General features: G+C 37.9%; 1 protein-coding gene across 2 annotated transcripts in view; it reads right to left on the bottom strand.

Moving 5' to 3' along the window:
• Window positions 1-312: 312 nt before the first annotated feature.
• The window catches only part of NFKB1 (nuclear factor kappa B subunit 1), a 287,360-nt gene continuing 268,999 nt past the window's right edge, over window positions 313-18,673 (bottom strand). For both annotated transcript variants that reach the window (XM_053703496.1, XM_053703495.1), the window contains exons 23-24: window positions 8,893-9,046; window positions 313-1,835 (exon numbers count right to left, since the gene is read on the bottom strand). In XM_053703496.1, coding sequence (XP_053559471.1) covers window positions 1,648-1,835; window positions 8,893-9,046 — 342 coding nt within the window. In that variant the 3' untranslated portion in view covers window positions 313-1,647. The remainder of the gene's footprint in view (window positions 1,836-8,892; window positions 9,047-18,673) is intronic.

Here is an 18,673-nt window from a genome sequence, read left to right as displayed (position 1 = left end):
GCTTCCAGTCGTTGACTCCGGAATTTTCTGAGTGCTTCAGGCTTCCAGCCGTGGAAAATACAAGATCCTATCAGGACAAACAAGACTCTACTTAAAAAGATGAGGTTAAAGGTCTTGACTTTGAAACCATGTCTGCAGACCAAGAGTTCCACCATAAAGACTTCTGGTAAGTACAGCCAGAACTGTATACCAAGCAATAATGCAAATAATTTAAAGGGGAGGGAAGGCTGTAGACTTTTTGGAGAGTTTCTACCAATTAAAAGAGAGACAGAGCTATATACCCATCAGTAAAGACTCATATTATCACTTAAATTAAGAAGAAATTGATTTATTAGTATAAAACATTTTATATAATATACAATTAGGTTTTCTCACGCACAGATAAAGGAACAGAGAGTGAATACACATTTATTGAAGTGTTTTATTAAGTGACCAATAACTGTGTAGAAAAGGGAATTAATTAGCACACATTCACATACATTTAACGTCCTTCTCTGTCAAGCTGCAATCGTTATACATCCATGGTATAATATTATAGTAGAGGTTTATTCACATAACAGGGCCCTAAGTATTCTCTCTGGATGCACTTGTAGACAGGTCCCGTAGTAAATTAGGGGCAGATATATAAACGAGCTACACTGATCAGACAGTCACTTTGTAGAATGTTGTACAGACAAGGTTCTCAATTCTGTACCAGATTATCTCACACTGCTTGCATGACAATCAGGAAAAAAAAGTCTTCCAAAACCTTTTGTTTCATGTACACACCTCTGGAACAATTGTAGACACAGCACGAGATATACACTGCTTCAACCCAGCTTCAGAAATAATCTTGTTAACAGGTCTCCTTATTCGTGATATTGCTTACGATCAAGGTACACTGAAGAAGTACTTGTCTATTTTAGGTGCTGTAAACAGGTAGGTTACCTCATAGTAACTATAAATAAATTATGATATTTGCCGTCTTGCAACTACCAAAAGAAAATAAAAAATTATATATATATATATATATATATATATATATATATATATATATTAAGTGCTAACAGTATAGTTTAAATGTTTTTCATTTTATTATAAAAAGCACAATAAAATTGACAATCCTAAAAAATATATAATATTTACTGCATTAAAATGATGCCATAAAAACTAAAACATTTTTTCATCATTACTACACAGCAGACATAGCTTAAAACAGATCACAAACAATTTATGAAAAATGGTACCATCATTTTTGTCTTTTCACCCATTTTTTCACTTGTGTTTATCTTTGTAATGTAAATAAAGGCCAGTGCAGATTTTGCAGTGGTTTCACATATCTACAGAACCAGAACACTTGTAGCACACATCAGTCAAACACCATCTGGTATAATTAGCCATGAGTCAAATAACATATGTACAAAGCCCTGGCTAGATGCATACCTATTAATACAAAGCCCTGGCTAGATGCATACCTATTAAGTGCACACAATGATCCTCTTTGGCTGCATATGTATGACATTGTATGTTTTAAAATTACATTTCTTTTGTATGTATCTAGCCTTTTCCAGTGTATATTGTCCAAGAATTTGGGCCTCAAGAAAATGGTGCAAGCAGAAACAATTAATGTTGAAATGCTATCTCAGTGGTGTAGTCCCTCCTGCTGTATCAGTTGTTGCAGATGAGAGTGCAGCCAGGCACTTGTGGGAGCTTTGAAGTGAAATCCTCATCAGATGTTTTCAGAGATTCTGTATATGAGATGCTAAGCTTCCGGAAGGATGTCTCTACACCGCTGTCACACAAGCTTTCATTTTCTTGTTTAAGATAACTGGGCTCATCAGCTGTAGAAATATGACCTGTGTGTAAAAAAACAAATATATATTTTATTTAAAGTTCGATTCCCCTAACAATTTTTTTAAGTAGTAATGTTCATGTATAGTTCTTTCATACAGATGGAGAAAGTCCACAATCCAATACTCCTGGGAACTATTCTTCTCTACCACTGAGGAATCAAAAAGATTCCCAAACCCCAAGAACCCTATAAAACCCCTCCCACCTCCCTCAGTCTTTGCTTTGCCTCTGCTGGAGGTGGTTGAAGAATGAATATGTGCATTTGATTCTTAAGAGAAAGATGGCTTTTCAGACTATATTGAGGCCTGGTTTCCCATCAGAGGGATGTATTTGGGGTATGGTTTGTGATTCTTTTTTAACCTCATGGGAAATTTTTCATAAACCTTCTACAATTGGTAGCAGGGACTTGTCTTTTGCCTCCCTTTTTGGATCTGCAATATACTCCTATTGCATAAACACTGCTGATATGTTTCAGTACTAGTTTGGCTGTCTGCTGCTTATTTGCTGGTGGACGAATGTCTATTGGTAAGTATAATTTGTTAAACATTTTAGAAACTCTATAGTTTTGTTATAAGCACATTTCTAGTTTGTGTGTGTGTGTGTGTGTGTGTGTGTATATATATATATATATATATATATATATATATATATATGCAAATATAAATGGCTCTGGGACAGAATTCTTTTCATCATTCCCTTGTTGTTTTGTGTACAATGGCTTTTTTGGCATGCTTAGTTTGAATTTTGCGCATCGGCTTGTTGGTTTACGCGCATCGTAGTTGTGCACATACCTTTAGTCTTTCTATAGTTTTTCATGTGTTGGCCGGATTATGCACATTGGGTTACAGCACGTTCATCTTTGGCTACGTGCACGCCGGGATTTTGGTGTGCTAAATTTCCTAAAGCTATTTATTGCACACGCATTAATTCTCTCTGATGAGCGCTATCTGCCCTTCGGATGTTATGTTAATGTATCCTGTTATGTTTTGCCGTTCGGCTTAGCGTGCAGTGTCCCTGTGAGTTTATTTAAAAAGCTACTTAGGAGGGGGTAAGTGATTTTCATTCCTCAAGAGCTTTTTAAGGGGGTTAGTGTTTATTGCATTGCTTTGCCATATGCTTTATAATGGAGAAGTCTGATTTTGTCCCTAAATCTACCTAAGAAACTGAGTCCCCTGAACACCTTTCTACCATTATTAGGTGTGCTTATTGTTCAAAAGCTGAGGTGCCTTCTCCAGCTTATTTATGTGACTCGTGTTTAGAAATATGAATGCAATCAGACCAACCTAATGCTGTTTATATGAGTATTAACATACCTTCTGTTTGCTCATTACAAGAGAATATTGAAATTGTTTCACCTACTGTGAAAAATGTTATCAAGGCTGCAGTTTCTGAGGCGCTGGCTGATCTCCCGCCTTCAAACAAGCGTAAAAGGTCAGTTCAGATTTTACCTTCTACAAGTTGTATGTGTCCTGAAACCAGGGATACTGTTATGTCTTAAGATGATGAAGTTTCCTCTGGTGATGGGGAACCTGATATTTCGTCTTTTTTTTGTTTAAAATAATTAAGGAGGTCTTAATTACTTTAGGGGTTAAAGATCCTAAAGTTTCTAATGATAAGCCTTGTAATCATTTAAATTCAGTTTTAAGACTATGAACTGAAGAGAATCCGGCTAACCATCCGGTAATAAATCCAACTTAAAAAATGAGGGTAAGATGCAAAAAGGGATTTATTTCAAAAGGTACATGCAGTGCTAAAATCAAGTGGGCATACAGAGAATAAGCACCAAACGGAGCAGGTCCGAGTGGTTACAGTACAGTAACAAACATACGCGTTTCGTGAGGGACTTCCTCACTTGTTCACTCCAGCAGTGAACAAGTGAGGAAGTCACTCACGAAACGCGTATGTTTGTTACTGTACTGTAACCACTCGGACCTGCTCCGTTTGGTGCTTATTCTCTGTATGCCCACTTGATTTTAGCACTGCATGTACCTTTTGAAATAAATCCCTTTTTGCATCTTACCCTCATTTTTTAAGTTGGATTTATTACTGGATGGTTAGCTGGATTCTCTTCAGTTCATTGTTGCAGCTTTCTGACGTCATCGGACTGGGACGTCTGGATCTGGCTCCTGTCTGCATCCGTAGGAATGGGAACAGTGCACACGCTGAAGACGCGCTGGATGTATCGCTGAAGAAAGCCGTTCCACATACTACCTGGGGGTAAGCACTGCTCGCTTTGTCTGTATTCAGTTTTAAGACTGTTGTTAATCTCCCTGAGGTTTTCATATTCCTGATGCTGTTTCTGACATGAAAATGGTCCAAGCAATGTAATGTATTTGCTCCTTCTGCAAGTCTTTAACAAATGATATCCTTTACCTACTACTAATATTGATTTGTGGGAAACAGTTCCCAAGGTTGATGGAGCCATTTCCACTCTGGCTAAACGTACTAATATTCCTTTGGAAGATAATACTTATTTTAAAGACCCTTTAGATAGAAAATTGGAGTATTTTCATAATAGGGCATTTTTACAAGCAGGGTATTTGCTCGTGCCAGCTATTTATATTGCTGATGTGACTGCTGCTTCTACTTACTGGTTGTCTAGGTCTTTCAGAACAGTATTTTAATGACTCTGCTAGTGCAAATCAAGAGTGCCAATTCTTTTATTTGTGATGCTGTATTTGATTTAATATTATGAAGATTAATGTCAAAAGCATGTATTTGGCAGTTCTTGCCAGGAGAGCCTTATGGCTTAAAGGGACATGAAACACAATTTTTTTTTCTTTCAAGATTTAGATAGAGTGTGTGATTTTAAACAACTTTCTAATTTACTTTTATTATCTAATTTACTTCATTCTCTTGATATCCTTTGCTGAAAAGCATATCTAGATAGGCCCAGTAGCTGCTCATTGGTGGCTGCACATAGATGCCTCGTGTGACTGGCTCACTCATGTGCATTGCTATTTCTTCAACAAAGGATATCTAAAAAATGAAGCAAATTAGATAATAGAAGTAAATTGGAATGTTGTTTAAAACTGTATTCTCTATCCGAATCATGAAATACATTTTTTGGGTTTCATCCTGGTTTGCTGATATGATGTCAAAATCCAGATTATTATCTCTTTCATTTCTGGGAAATAAGTTTTTGGTTCTGATTTAGAGCCTATAATATCTACTGTTACTGGAGGTAAAGTGACGTTTCTCCCTCAGGACAAAAAGTCTAGAAGAAAATCTAAAGCTTCTTATCGTTTTTGTTCCTTTCATAATAAGGAACAAAAGTTGACTCCTCGGCTCAGAAGCAAGCCTCCTCTGGTTCAGTCTGACCTAGTCCTCACTGGAACAAGTCAAAGCAGGGTAGGGAATCTATCCCTACTACCAAGACTGCATGAAGGGGCAGCCCCCGATCCAGAAGTTCTGGTAAAGGGATAGGAAAGTAAAAAATAAACTTGCATGATTCAGATAAAGCACATAGTTTTAAGACACTTAAAATTCCCGTCTATTTTGAAATGTGCTTTGTTCTCTTGGTATACCTTGCTGAAAAAGAATATGCACATATCCTACATTAGTGGGAGCTAGCTGCTGATTGGTGCCTGCACACATTTGTCTCTTGTGACTGACTTACTAGATGTATTCATCTAAGCTGCCAGTAGTACAGTGTTGTTTCTTCAGAAAAGGAAAACAAAAGAATGAAGCAAATTTGATAATACAAGTAAATTGGTAATAAGTTGTTTAAAACTGTATGTTTTATCCAAATCATGAAAACATTTTTTGGGGCTTCCTGTTCTTTTTAAGCCTCTTTCAAGAGGCTTGGCTTCAGTCTGTTCCAGATCCCTGGGTTCCGAATATAGTTTTTCAGGGATATCAAATAGGATTCAGAACAAGGCCTCCTAGAGGAAGGTTTCTTTCTGTCCAATGTCCCATGAAATCCTGTATAAGCTCAAGTCTGTGTCAGATCTGGAAGCAATGGGAGTGATTGTTCCATTTCAATGGTGCAGAGATTATACTCAGCAGTCTCAAAAGATATTTTTAGATCCCATTACAAGTCAGTCTATAACTACCTGCACTGTGATCACTAAAGATTCAAGTTTCTCAGGTTGGGGAGCTGTTTGGGGGTCTCTAAGAGCATAGGGAGTTAGGGATCCTCTGGAGGCGAGGTTACTAATAAATGTGCAATTTTCATGGCTCTTCAAACCTGGCCTCTGTTGAAAAGAGAGTATCATCTATGTTTCCAGACAGACAATGTCACAGAAATAGCTTATGTCAACCATCAGGGGGAACGCAGAGTCCCCTAGCTATAATGACGGTGTCTCAAATTCTCTCCAACTGGGAGGCAGACTTTCTTACATCCAGGGGAGTGGTCTCTTCACCAGGATGTGTTCAATCAGATTGTGGATCTTTGGGGTCTACCTGTTTTCTCCTCTGGTACTTCTTCCCAGAGTGATTTCCAAGCTAAGCCTAGAGAAGTATTCAGTAATCCTGATTGCCCTAACGTGGGCTTGCAATATTTGGTATGCAGATCTGGTTCAGATGTCCAGCTGCCCTCCTCGGCCTCTTTCTCCTCTGTGGTCAGACCTTCTGTCTCAAGCTCTGTTTTTCTATCTGGATATTAAGTCTCTGAACTTGATAGCATGGAAATTGAACTTTAGTCCTTAGACATAGGGGTTTCTCTGAGTCTGTGATTAAATCCTTGATAAGGCTTGTAAGCCTGTAACTAAGAGAATCTATCACAAAGTCTGGAAAGTCTTATTTCTTGGTGTGTAGATCATGGTATTTCCTGGCATTCTTTCAGAATTCCTAGGATTTTGCAGTTCTTACAGAATGGTCTGGATAAGGGCCTATCTGACAGTTCTCTGCCAGTTTTTTCAGTTTTGTTCCACAGGAAGATTGTTCATATTTTAATATAATTCATGTTTTAGTTCAGGCTCTGGTTCATATTAAACCTGTAATCAAGCCAATTTCTCCTCCATGGAATCTTAACTTGGTGTTAAGGGTTTTTCAGGCCCCTTCTTTTTAACCTATATATAAGGTGTATATTAAACTACTTGGAAAGTGTTATTTCGTTTGGCTATCTCTGCTGCTAGAAGAGTTTAAGTTATCTGCTCTTTCTTATGATCCTCCTAATCTGATTTTAATCAGGATAAGGCAGTTTTACAGACTTCTTTTGATTTTTTCCCTAAGGTTGTTTTCAAAGCAGACAGATTGTTGTTCCTTCTTTGTGTCCTAATCCTAAGAATACTTCAGAGAGATCTTTGTATAATTTGGACATTGTTAGGGCATTGAAATATTACATTGATGCCACTTCTAGTTTGTTCATTCATTTTTCTGGTTCTAGGAAGGGTCAGAAAGTTTCTGATGTTTATTTGGCCTCTTGGTTGAAACTTTTGATTCACAAGGCTTACTTTGAGACAGGTCAGCCACAACTGCAGCAGATTACTGCTCATTCTACCAGGTCGGTTGCCACTTCTTGGGCTTTCAAGTATGAGGCTTCAGTTGACCAGATTGCAAGGCAGCTAATTGGACTTCTTTGCACATGTTTACAAAATTCTACCATTTTGGTGTTTTTTCTTCTTCTAAAGCAGCTTTTAGTAGGAAGGTTCTTCAGGTAGTTGTCTCAATTTGATTTTTTCCCTGTTTGATTTATTTTAAGTGCATTACTAAAAAAAAATGTTATTGGGGTTGTGCATTTAATTTCTCAGTAAAAAAATATGTTTTTTTAAATCCCTCCCTTTATGTTATTATTCACAGACTCCACAGCTTGGGTATTAGATCCCAGGAGTAATTGACTCTCACTATGAAAGAAAACATAATTTATGCTTACCTGATAAATTAACTTCTTTCATGACGATGAGAGTCCAAGAGACCTCACCGTTATGTTTTATGGGGGATAATTATTTCTTTAGCACAACTTTTTATGGCTCTTATTTCTTTTTCTTACCTCACTTTGCTTGGCTATACTTTAGACTTTGTAAGGTGTGTGTGTGTGTGGGGGGGGGGGAGGGGGGGTCGGAAATCTTTGCTTCCTCCTAGTGGTATAGAAGAGTAATTCACAGGAGTAATGGATTGTGGACTCTCACCACCATGAAAGAAATTACTGTATCAGGTATATATTAAAAAATTGCACTAAATAAAGAATATATAATAAAGCCAGTCTTTTATATATATTTAAATTTGGTTAATTCCACAACTATAGTTAGCTTAAAAGGTCAGCTTCTTTTGTGTGCAATTTTATTTAATTTTTTTGCGAAATAACACTTTGCCAAGAAAATCCTTCCAACTTAATCACTGGGAGGTGTCCAAAATGGATCTGCATATCAGACTCTCCAATTTGCTCACACAGAGAAAGGAATCCTAAAACACGTGACTTGTGACCCTCTGTAAGGGCGCAATGACCATTAGATAGTATAACCAGAGAATAAAGGGGACAGTAAAGTAAAAATTAAACTTAAATAATTCAGATAAAGAATTCAACTTTCCAAAGTGCTTTGATCACTTGGTAGTCTTTGTTCAAAAGCATACCAAGGTAGGCTCAGAAGCACAGACAATTTTAAAGCATGTTATCGTTTTATATTATCTTGATAAAGGCCCTCATTGCACACAAAAAAGGGATAATAAGCATAGTTTGTGGTGTGATTTATGGTGCTGGGGATAGCTGGAATTGGAAAGCTATTTGGCCACATAAGTCTCTGGGTATAATCCTTATGGCCCCTACAAACAAGTCATGTAAGCAGGTTTTCATGTTCCTGTCTATGCAAGTTTATTCTATTTTATGATAAATTCTGTGCTTCTTTTAGTGTAACCTTTTATTTTTTTTTATATATAAAAGCAAAAAAAAACCCTTTGTTTTTTTTTTCAGTTGAGGAACATTTTTTTTTTAAAAAATGTAATACATTTTAAAATACCTTCTAATATATGGATCGTCCATTTTATTCCTACAACCTGTGCAAGTGTAGGCATGGAATGGAGGTCTTGCATGTGTATGTGTTCCTAAAGGCCTTGACTAGAGAAACCACTGGACTAACAAACTGCATCACCTAGATGATATATATATATATATATTATTCTCACCTATCTTCTGTGTAGTCTTAGGTGCATCAGAAACATCTGCATTCCTAGTTATGTTTTTAATATTCCGTTGTGACTGCTCAATGATATCAACAGCTTCTCTGTAGTCCATCAACTTCAAAGCATCCAAAAGTTCTGCTACTGTACCACCAGAAACCTTCAGCGAAGACAAAAAAACGTAAGCGTGGTTTTAGAGGGACAGCTTTTAAATAGCTTTGTTACTTGAATGTTTTGATTGCATACCCGAATCTCAACATTTTTTTTCCTTCTGTGCAATAACAGTACATTTGTTTCTCAGCTGTAAGGCACCCATGCTTAGACAGCAAAATGCTATCAGGATGTCAGACAAGTAATATAAAAACTATTAAACCACAGTCTAAAGAGTTATATGTAATGTGTCAAATTATACATAAAGTGCACTTCATTGGAATGTCAAATATGATATCATTATTGCAACTGTCATACTCTAAAAATAACATTAATGGAATAGAGAGAGAGAGAGAGAAAGAGGGAGGGAAAGGGAAAGAGAGAGAAAGAGAGAGAGGGGAGGGGGGGGGGAGAGAGACACACACAAAGTGTCTTTGCATGCTCCAAAATGTTTATTTTATGAAAGAATCTACTGTAAAATGGTCATCAGGGTAATTATACAGGGAAAGAAGAGTTGATTGGATCAATAGACAACATGGGACTCAGAATATCATTTTGATGGGGTTAAACTCCCACTTTTCTATTTAAAGGGACATTAAACACTAAATACATGCTAGATAGAATGATGCATTCAAAGAAAAGATTAGTCCATTAGTAACATGTAGATGTATTTTTTAAAGTTTCATTAGTTGTTTAAAAAGTGACAAAATAATTGCAAAGGTTTAGTGTCTATAAAACACTGGGAGCTGCCATGTTGTAACTTGTGTTACCTTCTCTGCTGTGGCCAATTAGGGACCATTATAAATAGGTCACTAGAGTGTGCAGCCAATGGTTGTGCTGGATTTAACAGTGTTCTGCACTTCCATTTCTAACAGGAACTGAAAAGCTCACAATTTCAGAATGGAATTACAGGCAAAGAGGACAAAATAAATAATGAAAGTATATAGCAGAGCTGTTTTATATATACAATTTATCATTTTATATTACCATCTCAAAGTGTTTAATGTCCCTTTAATAATATGAATTATATATCTTATCTGAAATATCACGTAGCATTTTCCTTTTTGGAAGAACAGTGCACTACAGCATCATAATTTTACTTAGGTTATGTGATTAACCATTTATAGAATAAAAATCTGTCAGGTGTTGAGGATCAAAGCTCAAAATTAGTTGTCAATATTGAAAAATATAGCCTGACACAGCTCCCAAATATATATATATATATATATATATATATATATATATATATATATATATATATATATATATATATATACACACACACATATATATATATATACACATACACACACATATACATATATATATATATATTTCCAATAAAGGACTGTACTCGCTGGATTTGGTTAAAGAAACCTTTAAATCTTTATTGTGGTAACGTTTCGGGGTTCACAGACCCCTTCCTCAGACCAGATAACAGTGCAAGTGAACAAAGTGTGCAATATATAGCACTAGCCCCACCCATCACCAACTTCAAACATTGCGCCAAAAACATAATCACCATGGTAACACATAAACAAGGCCTAATGACCAAATCACCAAATTGTAAAAACCAGAAATAAAAATACAAAAATACAATAAACTGCAAATGCAAATATCTCACAATATCTCATAGCTGAATAGTGTAATATATACACACACACACACACATAAGGGTGTAGACATAAGAGATTACATAGATACAGTTATATTAATCATAATATAATAGCATAGTCTCAGAGGATTAAAAGTATAAATTTAGGCAAGCACTGATCTTTCATACACAGATTTAGATTAAAACATATGCACCAAGGGAATCTCTATAGCAGCATCATTGTAGGCAAACCTTATTGTCATATCTGCATCAGATTGCCAGAATAAATATTTACATGAGCCATCAACATAAGCCATCAGCATTTAATAAGCCATCAACATTTTAACTCAATATAATCGCATAACCATTTAAACTTCTTTAGATCTGAACTGTGTAGCTAGAGTTTACATATCAGAACTGCTATTGTGAGATACATGTTCCTTACATTTACCTAAAGCATGTACTAGCATCTCCTATGGTAATAGTTGACTATGTGAGATGTGTCCGGCCCTCTAGTAACTGCAAATGTAAAGAATCCCATAGTCTGTGTCAAACCTCCTGGGCTCACAACGCCGTGTGTTATGTCCCATGTAGCCAGTGAGCTAACCGGCCCGTGTTATGCCATAGTAAGACCCCATGTAAAGAACCTAGCCAGTGTGACAGAATTTACCGTTATCAAATGGGGCATAGCTACAGAAATGCTATGTGGCATATACATCCATTTTATGACAAGTATGTTAAAGAACACTTACCCAAGGAACAGGCGCGGCTCAACCCTGCAACGCGCAAGTGAAAGTTTCAACCCGACCGCATGGCTAATTAGCATAGCCTGTCAGTCACTATGTGGGCGTTACTCAGTCACAGAGTGACTGAGGAGTAAACAAATCGAGCTCTGCAGAGCCGCTCATGTGTCTATCGCATCAGAGCCCCTATGTCTTCCCTTACAGGGCCAGAAGTCAGACACCTAATGCATAGAAGTATGTTTCAAAGCACATCCAATAAGTGCCGTATTGCCAAGAATGATCTTAGATGTATAAGGGCATCAGTGTTAAATATCGTGTGAGCTAAAACTATAACAGGTATTACATTATGTGTTAGAATTGCGATGGGCAGAGAGGGGTAAATAGCTAATCCACAACAGGAAAGATTTCATTAGTCAATATATAAATGAGAAAAAATATAAGTAAAGCTTAATGTATTACAAAATAGGTGAGTAAATTCGCTCTCAATGCAGATTGCCTGTTGTGTCTTAATTGGTGCAATAAATCATCAGCAATTTTTTAAACAAAGGGGGGTGGTTAGGTACTGTCATAGCGTGTCAAATATTAGCCCCGGACTCTCTGGAGTAAGGTCTGAATAAGGACACAGAGCGCAAGAGGTTTAAAGCCAAGAGCAAATTTGAACCTAACACTTGTGGAACTAGCATTAAAACTTTTACTAGGCTTATTGCCAAAGACTCGGGACAATGTAACAATGAATATCATCGTCCAAACTTAAACAAGGTAGAGAGATTGGCAATGAAGGCACTTGCCTCTGACCCCGACATTGTCATACGCCCGGCAGACAAGGGTGGGGCCATTGTAATTATGAACTATACACAGTACCAAACAGAAATACTGAGGCAACTGAATGATGGACTGACAGATTGATACAACACTGGCGGAAGCATTACAACTCAAATGGATCGATCAGGATGAATTTGACTTTCTCTGCACCACATACCCCATCCATCCGATACTTTATACCCTGCCAAAAATACATATGGACCAACTAAACCCACCTGGTAGACCGATAGTCTCCGCAAGGGGCTCCCTGTTACAACCATTGGCTCAATACGTGGATGTGTTTCTGCAACCTGTGGTTAGATCAATGGACTCCTACATAAAGGACTCTGGGGACCTTATTAGGATACTCAACACTGTTGAGGGGATTACCCAGGACGATATCCTTGTAACTATGGATGTAAGGAGTCTGTACACCGTGATTCCTCACGCTGGGGGAATAAGTGCAATTGCGGCTGCATTGGACCAGTATCCATACATAGGACCACCTACAACTTTCATCCTGAATATCCTTGAAAAATGTCTTAAGTTGAACTACTTTCGCTTTGAAAACACTTTTTACCAACAGCTGACAGGGACGGCCATGGGATCCAATATGGCACCATCCTATGCCAACCTCTATATGCAACAATTTGAAAGAGACATCATGGATGTTTATAATCATGGAATGATAAGAAACTATAGAAGGTATATCGATGATGTTTTCTTTGTATGGCATGGACCAGTGGGACTCCTGACGGAATGGGTAACACAACTCAATGCTCTACCAAACCCGATCAAGTTTGAGCTGAAATTTGATTCAGAAAGTATAGATTTCCTTGACTTACGAATTTACAAGAAAGCAGATAGGCTATTTACAACCTTATTCTCTAAACCCACTGATAGAAACTCATTGCTGGAAGCCACAAGCAATCATCCCCCACATACTCGGAAGGCAATAATCAAATCACAGCTGATACGGGTGGTACGGAACAACACGGAGACCACAAACAGATAACTTCAACTGGACCAAATGGTTGATAAATTCCAGCAAAGGGGATATGAAGACACCCTTATTAAGAGGGTGAGAGATGAAATTACATCAGACATTACACGAGGTAAGCCAGCAAGCAATAGGAAAGAGACTCCAAGGATGATCTTTACAACTACCTTTGACAGAGGAAAGAAACCGTTGGCTGACTCAATCCGTAATAGGTGGGAAATTTTGGGCACGGACCAAACACTGCCCTTCGGACATATGGATCCACCAATTATGGGGTATAGGCGGGGCAGAAGTCTGAGGGACATACTAATGCAAACAGACCCGCAACAGAGTTACACCAAGAAATGGCTAAAAACTAATAAAATGGGCTGTTACAGGTGCAAGGGTTGCACAACTTGCAGCGGTATGATCCCATGCAAAATATTCAGACACCCCCACACTAACCAAAAATTCACTATAAGGCACTTTATCACCTGCACTACTAACTATGTGGTATACCTATTGAGCTGTTGCTGTGGACGTTTTTACGTTGGTAAAACAACGGATAACGCACGTCTAAGAATGGCAAACCATCGCTCAGCTATACGGACTGCCATTGACAAAGGGACTTCGGATCAACCGGTGGCAAGACATTTTTTTACATGCAGGACATAAGGTAACTGATTTACGCTTCATCTTAATTGACCACGTCCCCCCCCTTAGGCGCGGTGGTGACCGTGGTAGAAGTCTCTTGCAAATGGAGGCTAGATGGATTCATAGACTGGATACCATCTACCCCAGAGGATTAAACATGTCAAATGATTGGCACTGTTTCCTCTGAAGGCTTGATTGATGACATGGACATATGTTCATTTATACAATAAGAAACTCAGAGTTGACACTACTTAGAGGACTAATTACGCTTGCTCTCCCGCTGATAGGGAGCAACTCTACAAAATATATGGTATATTGAACTACAGATGCCATGCTCTGAACATCCTGATCTTTTTTACACTCAAGTGGCATACCTATCCAGGTTTTGCGACTTTTCCACCCCTAACTGTGTTTTTTTTACTGTTTTTTTTACTGTTTTTTACTGTTTTCTCAAGTTAATATATCTTGATTGCCAGATGTATACAGTGGATCAATGATATTCCTTTTGAGATACTTCTGTACGAGTAACGTTCTCGGGCACAAGACAGCATAATTAATGTTTTTTAAGTTGGGTCATATAAGGTTGCTAGACCATCCATATATTGGATATTTTACACCAGTCATAGACCATGCAGCCTATCCTATTTACTGCTAATCCTCTCAATAGGTTATATGTTATAACACTGGACACAACCTTACTCCAGAGAGTCCGGGGCTAATATTTGACACGCTATGACAGTACCTAACCACCCCCCTTTGTTTAAAAAATTGCTGATGATTTATTGCACCAATTAAGACACAACAGGCAATCTGCATTGAGAGTGAATTTACTCACCTATTTTGTAATACATTAAGCTTTACTTATATTTTTGCTCATTTATATATTGACTAATGAAATCTTTCCTGTTGTGGATTAGCTATTTACCCCTCTCTGCCCATCGCAATTCTAACACATAATGTAATACCTGTTATAGTTTTAGCTCACATGATATTTAACACTGATGCCCTTATACATCTAAGATCATTCTTGGCAATACGGCACTTATTGGATGTGCTTTGAAACATACTTCTATGCATTAGGTGTCTGACTTCTGGCCCTGTAAGGGAAGACATAGGGGCTCTGATGCGATAGACACATGAGCGGCTCTGCAGAGCTCGATTTGTTTACTCCTCAGTCACTCCGTGACTGAGTAATGCCCACATAGTGACTGACAGGCTATGCTAATTAGCCATGCGGTCGGGTTGAAACTTTCACTTGCGCGTTGCAGGGTTGAGCCGCGCCTGTTCCTTGGGTAAGTGTTCTTTAACATACTTGTCATAAAATGGATGTATATGCCACATAGCATTTCTGTAGCTATGCCCCATTTGATAACGGTAAATTCTGTCACACTGGCTAGGTTCTTTACATGGGGTCTTACTATGGCATAACACGGGCCGGTTAGCTCACTGGCTACATGGGACATAACACACGGCGTTGTGAGCCCAGGAGGTTTGACACAGACTATGGGATTCTTTACATTTGCAGTTACTAGAGTGGCCGGACACATCTCACATAGTCAACTATTACCATAGGAGATGCTAGTACATGCTTTAGGTAAATGTAAGGAACATGTATCTCACAATAGCAGTTCTGATATGTAAACTCTAGCTACACAGTTCAGATCTAAAGAAGTTTAAATGGTTATGCGATTATATTGAGTTAAAATGTTGATGGCTTATTAAATGCTGATGGCTTATGTTGATGGCTCATGTAAATATTTATTCTGGCAATCTGATGCAGATATGACAATAAGGTTTGCCTACAATGATGCTGCTATAGAGATTCCCTTGGTGCATATGTTTTAATCTAAATCTGTGAATGAAAGATCAGTGCTTGCCTAAATTTATACTTTTAATCCTCTGAGACTATGCTATTATATTATGATTAATATAACTGTATCTATGTAATCTCTTATGTCTACACCCTTATGTGTGTGTGTGTGTGTGTGTGTGTGTGTGTATATATTACACTATTCAGCTATGAGATATTGTGAGATATTTGCATTTGCAGTTTATTGTATTTTTGTATTTTTATTTCTGGTTTTTACAATTTGGTGATTTGGTCATTAGGCCTTGTTTATGTGTTACCATGGTGATTATGTTTTTGGCGCAATGTTTGAAGTTGGTGATGGGTGGGGCTAGTGCTATATATTGCACACTTTGTTCACTTGCACTGTTATCTGGTCTGAGGAAGGGGTCTGTGAACCCCGAAACGTTACCACAATAAAGATTTAAAGGTTTCTTTAACCAAATCCAGCGAGTGCAGTCCTTTATTGGAAATAGATTGCATACTTGATTGACTTTGCACCCTGGTGGATGACCACACAGCATTGGGAGTGCAGACACACACGGTGGATATATATATATATATATATATATATATATATATATATATATATACACACACACACACACACACACATATATATATATATATATATATATATATATATATATATATATATATATATATATATATATATATATATATATATATATATATACACACACATATATATATATATATACACACATATATATATATATATATATATATATATATATATATACACACACACACACACATATATATATACACATACACACACACATATCTATATATATATATATACGCATACACACACACATATACATATCTATATATATATACATACATACACACAGCCAATAAGAAGAGACATAAATCTGGAACCACCAATCATCCGCTAGCTCCCTTCCTGCTTCTGAGCCTCAGGCTTACCTGTAGGTATGTTTTTAAACAAAGGATACCAAGAAAGATAAGTAAATTAGATAAAATAAGTCAATTGGAAAGTTGTTTAAATGTGCATGCTCTATCTGCATAATGAATGGAAAAAAATGGTGTTTCATGTTCCTTTAAGTATAGACACGTTCAGTATAGTAACGTTATGTACATATTGTATACTACTAGTTGTAACTGTACCCTTAAGTAAACTTTTTGTTTTACCAAAAATGCAGAGCACAAAAATTAAATGTATAAATAAAAAAATAAGTTTAAGAATTACATAGAATGGCAAAATTAAAGCTAATATATTGAACATAATAATGATAGGACTACCGTACTTAAAATGGAATCCCTATTGCAACACACATTCATTATTTATTTTAACTACTTTTGCTGTAAAATGTTGCCTGTTCCGCCAGAGGCCGGAGTGCCTCCATCATACTTAAAGGGACATCAAATTCAAAACTAAGCTTTTATGATTCAGATTGTGCATCCAATTGTAAGACACCTTTTTATGTACGTCTGCTATCAAATTCACATTGTTCCCTTGGTAATGTTTGTTGAAAATCATACCTAGGTAGGCTCAAGACCAGAAATGTGCTACTGGAAGCTAGCTGAGAATTGGTGGCTGCACACGTGTCTTGTCATTGGCTCAACAGATATGTTCAGCTAGGTTCTGGTAGTGCATTGTGTCACCGGATCTGACATTATTTGTTTAGTGCCTTTGCAGGGGTTAAACAGAGAGCCAAAAGATCTCCGCTCTGGCAAGATTATCTAAGAAGTCTTGTCAGTATTTAAAGGGATGCTAAAACCAAAGCTTTTATTTCAGGATTCAGATAGAGCATGCAATTTTTTTTGTTCTTTTACTATCTTTATTTAAAAAGCAGGAATGTAAAGCTTAGGAGCCGGCCCATTTTTGGTTCAGAACCTGGGCTACGCTTGCTTATTGGTGGCTAAATATAGCCATCAATAAGCAAGCGCTATCCAGGGTGCTGAACCTAAAATGGGCCGGCTCCTAAGATTTACATTCTTGCTTTTAAGTAAAGATAGAAAAAGAACAAAGCAACATTGAAAATAGGAGTAAATTAGAAAGTTGCTTAAAATGGCATGCTCTATCTGAATCATGAAAGAAAAAAATGTGTTTAGTATCCCTTTAACCCCTTAACGACCAACGACGTATGGGGTACGTCCTGCAAAAAAATGCAGTTAATGACCAAGGACGTACCCCATACGTCGTTGGTCTTTGAGAGCAGTGGAAGCGATCCTGATAGCTTCCAGCTGCTTTCATGTTATTGCAGTGATGCCTCAATATTGAGGCATCCTGCAATAACTGTTTTTAGCCATCCGATGCAGAGAGAGCCACTCTGTGGCCCTCTCTGCATCGGCTATCGATGGCCGTAATCGTTGGTGGGTGGGAGCTCATCCAGGGAGGCGGGTGGGCAGTCATTGGTGGAGGAGGGGGGAGGGATCTTGTGCGGGTGCGTGCGCGTGCACGGGCGCGTGCACGAGAGCCGTGCACGAGGGATCTATGAAAACAGCATCAATATGCTGTAGATCTGGAGGGTGGGAGAGAGGACTGGGGAGGGTGGGATTTTAAAATCAAGGCATCTGGGAGAGGGTGGGGGGTTAGATGTTGAGGGGGGGCAGCTACACTACAGAAATAAAGAAAATATTTAATAAAATAAAAAATAAAAAATACATTATTATTTTTCAAACTGGGTAAAGGCAGACAGCTGCCAGTACCCAATATGGTGCACAATAAAGGCAGAGGGGGGGGGGGGGGGTTAAAGACCTGTTTGGGGGGGATCAGGGAGGTTGGGGGCTAAGGGGGGGTCCTACACAGCAGAAGAATTTTTTTTTTTAAAAACCTAAAACCCCCCAAAAAAACCTTTATTTTAGTACTGGCAGACTTTCTGCCAGTACTTAAGATGGCGGGGACAATTGTGGGGTGGGGGAGGGAAGGGAGCTGTTTGGGAGGGATCAGGGGGTGGGATGTGTCAGGTGGGAGGCTGATCTCTACACTAAAGCTAAAATTAACCCTGCAAGCTCCCTACAAGCTACCT

The sequence above is a fragment of the Bombina bombina genome, chromosome 2, assembly GCF_027579735.1.
Source record: "Bombina bombina isolate aBomBom1 chromosome 2, aBomBom1.pri, whole genome shotgun sequence".
Taxonomy (NCBI): Eukaryota; Metazoa; Chordata; class Amphibia; order Anura; family Bombinatoridae; genus Bombina; species Bombina bombina.
Note: the sequence above shows the minus strand (reverse complement) of the source record. Positions and strands in the feature narration are given on the sequence as shown.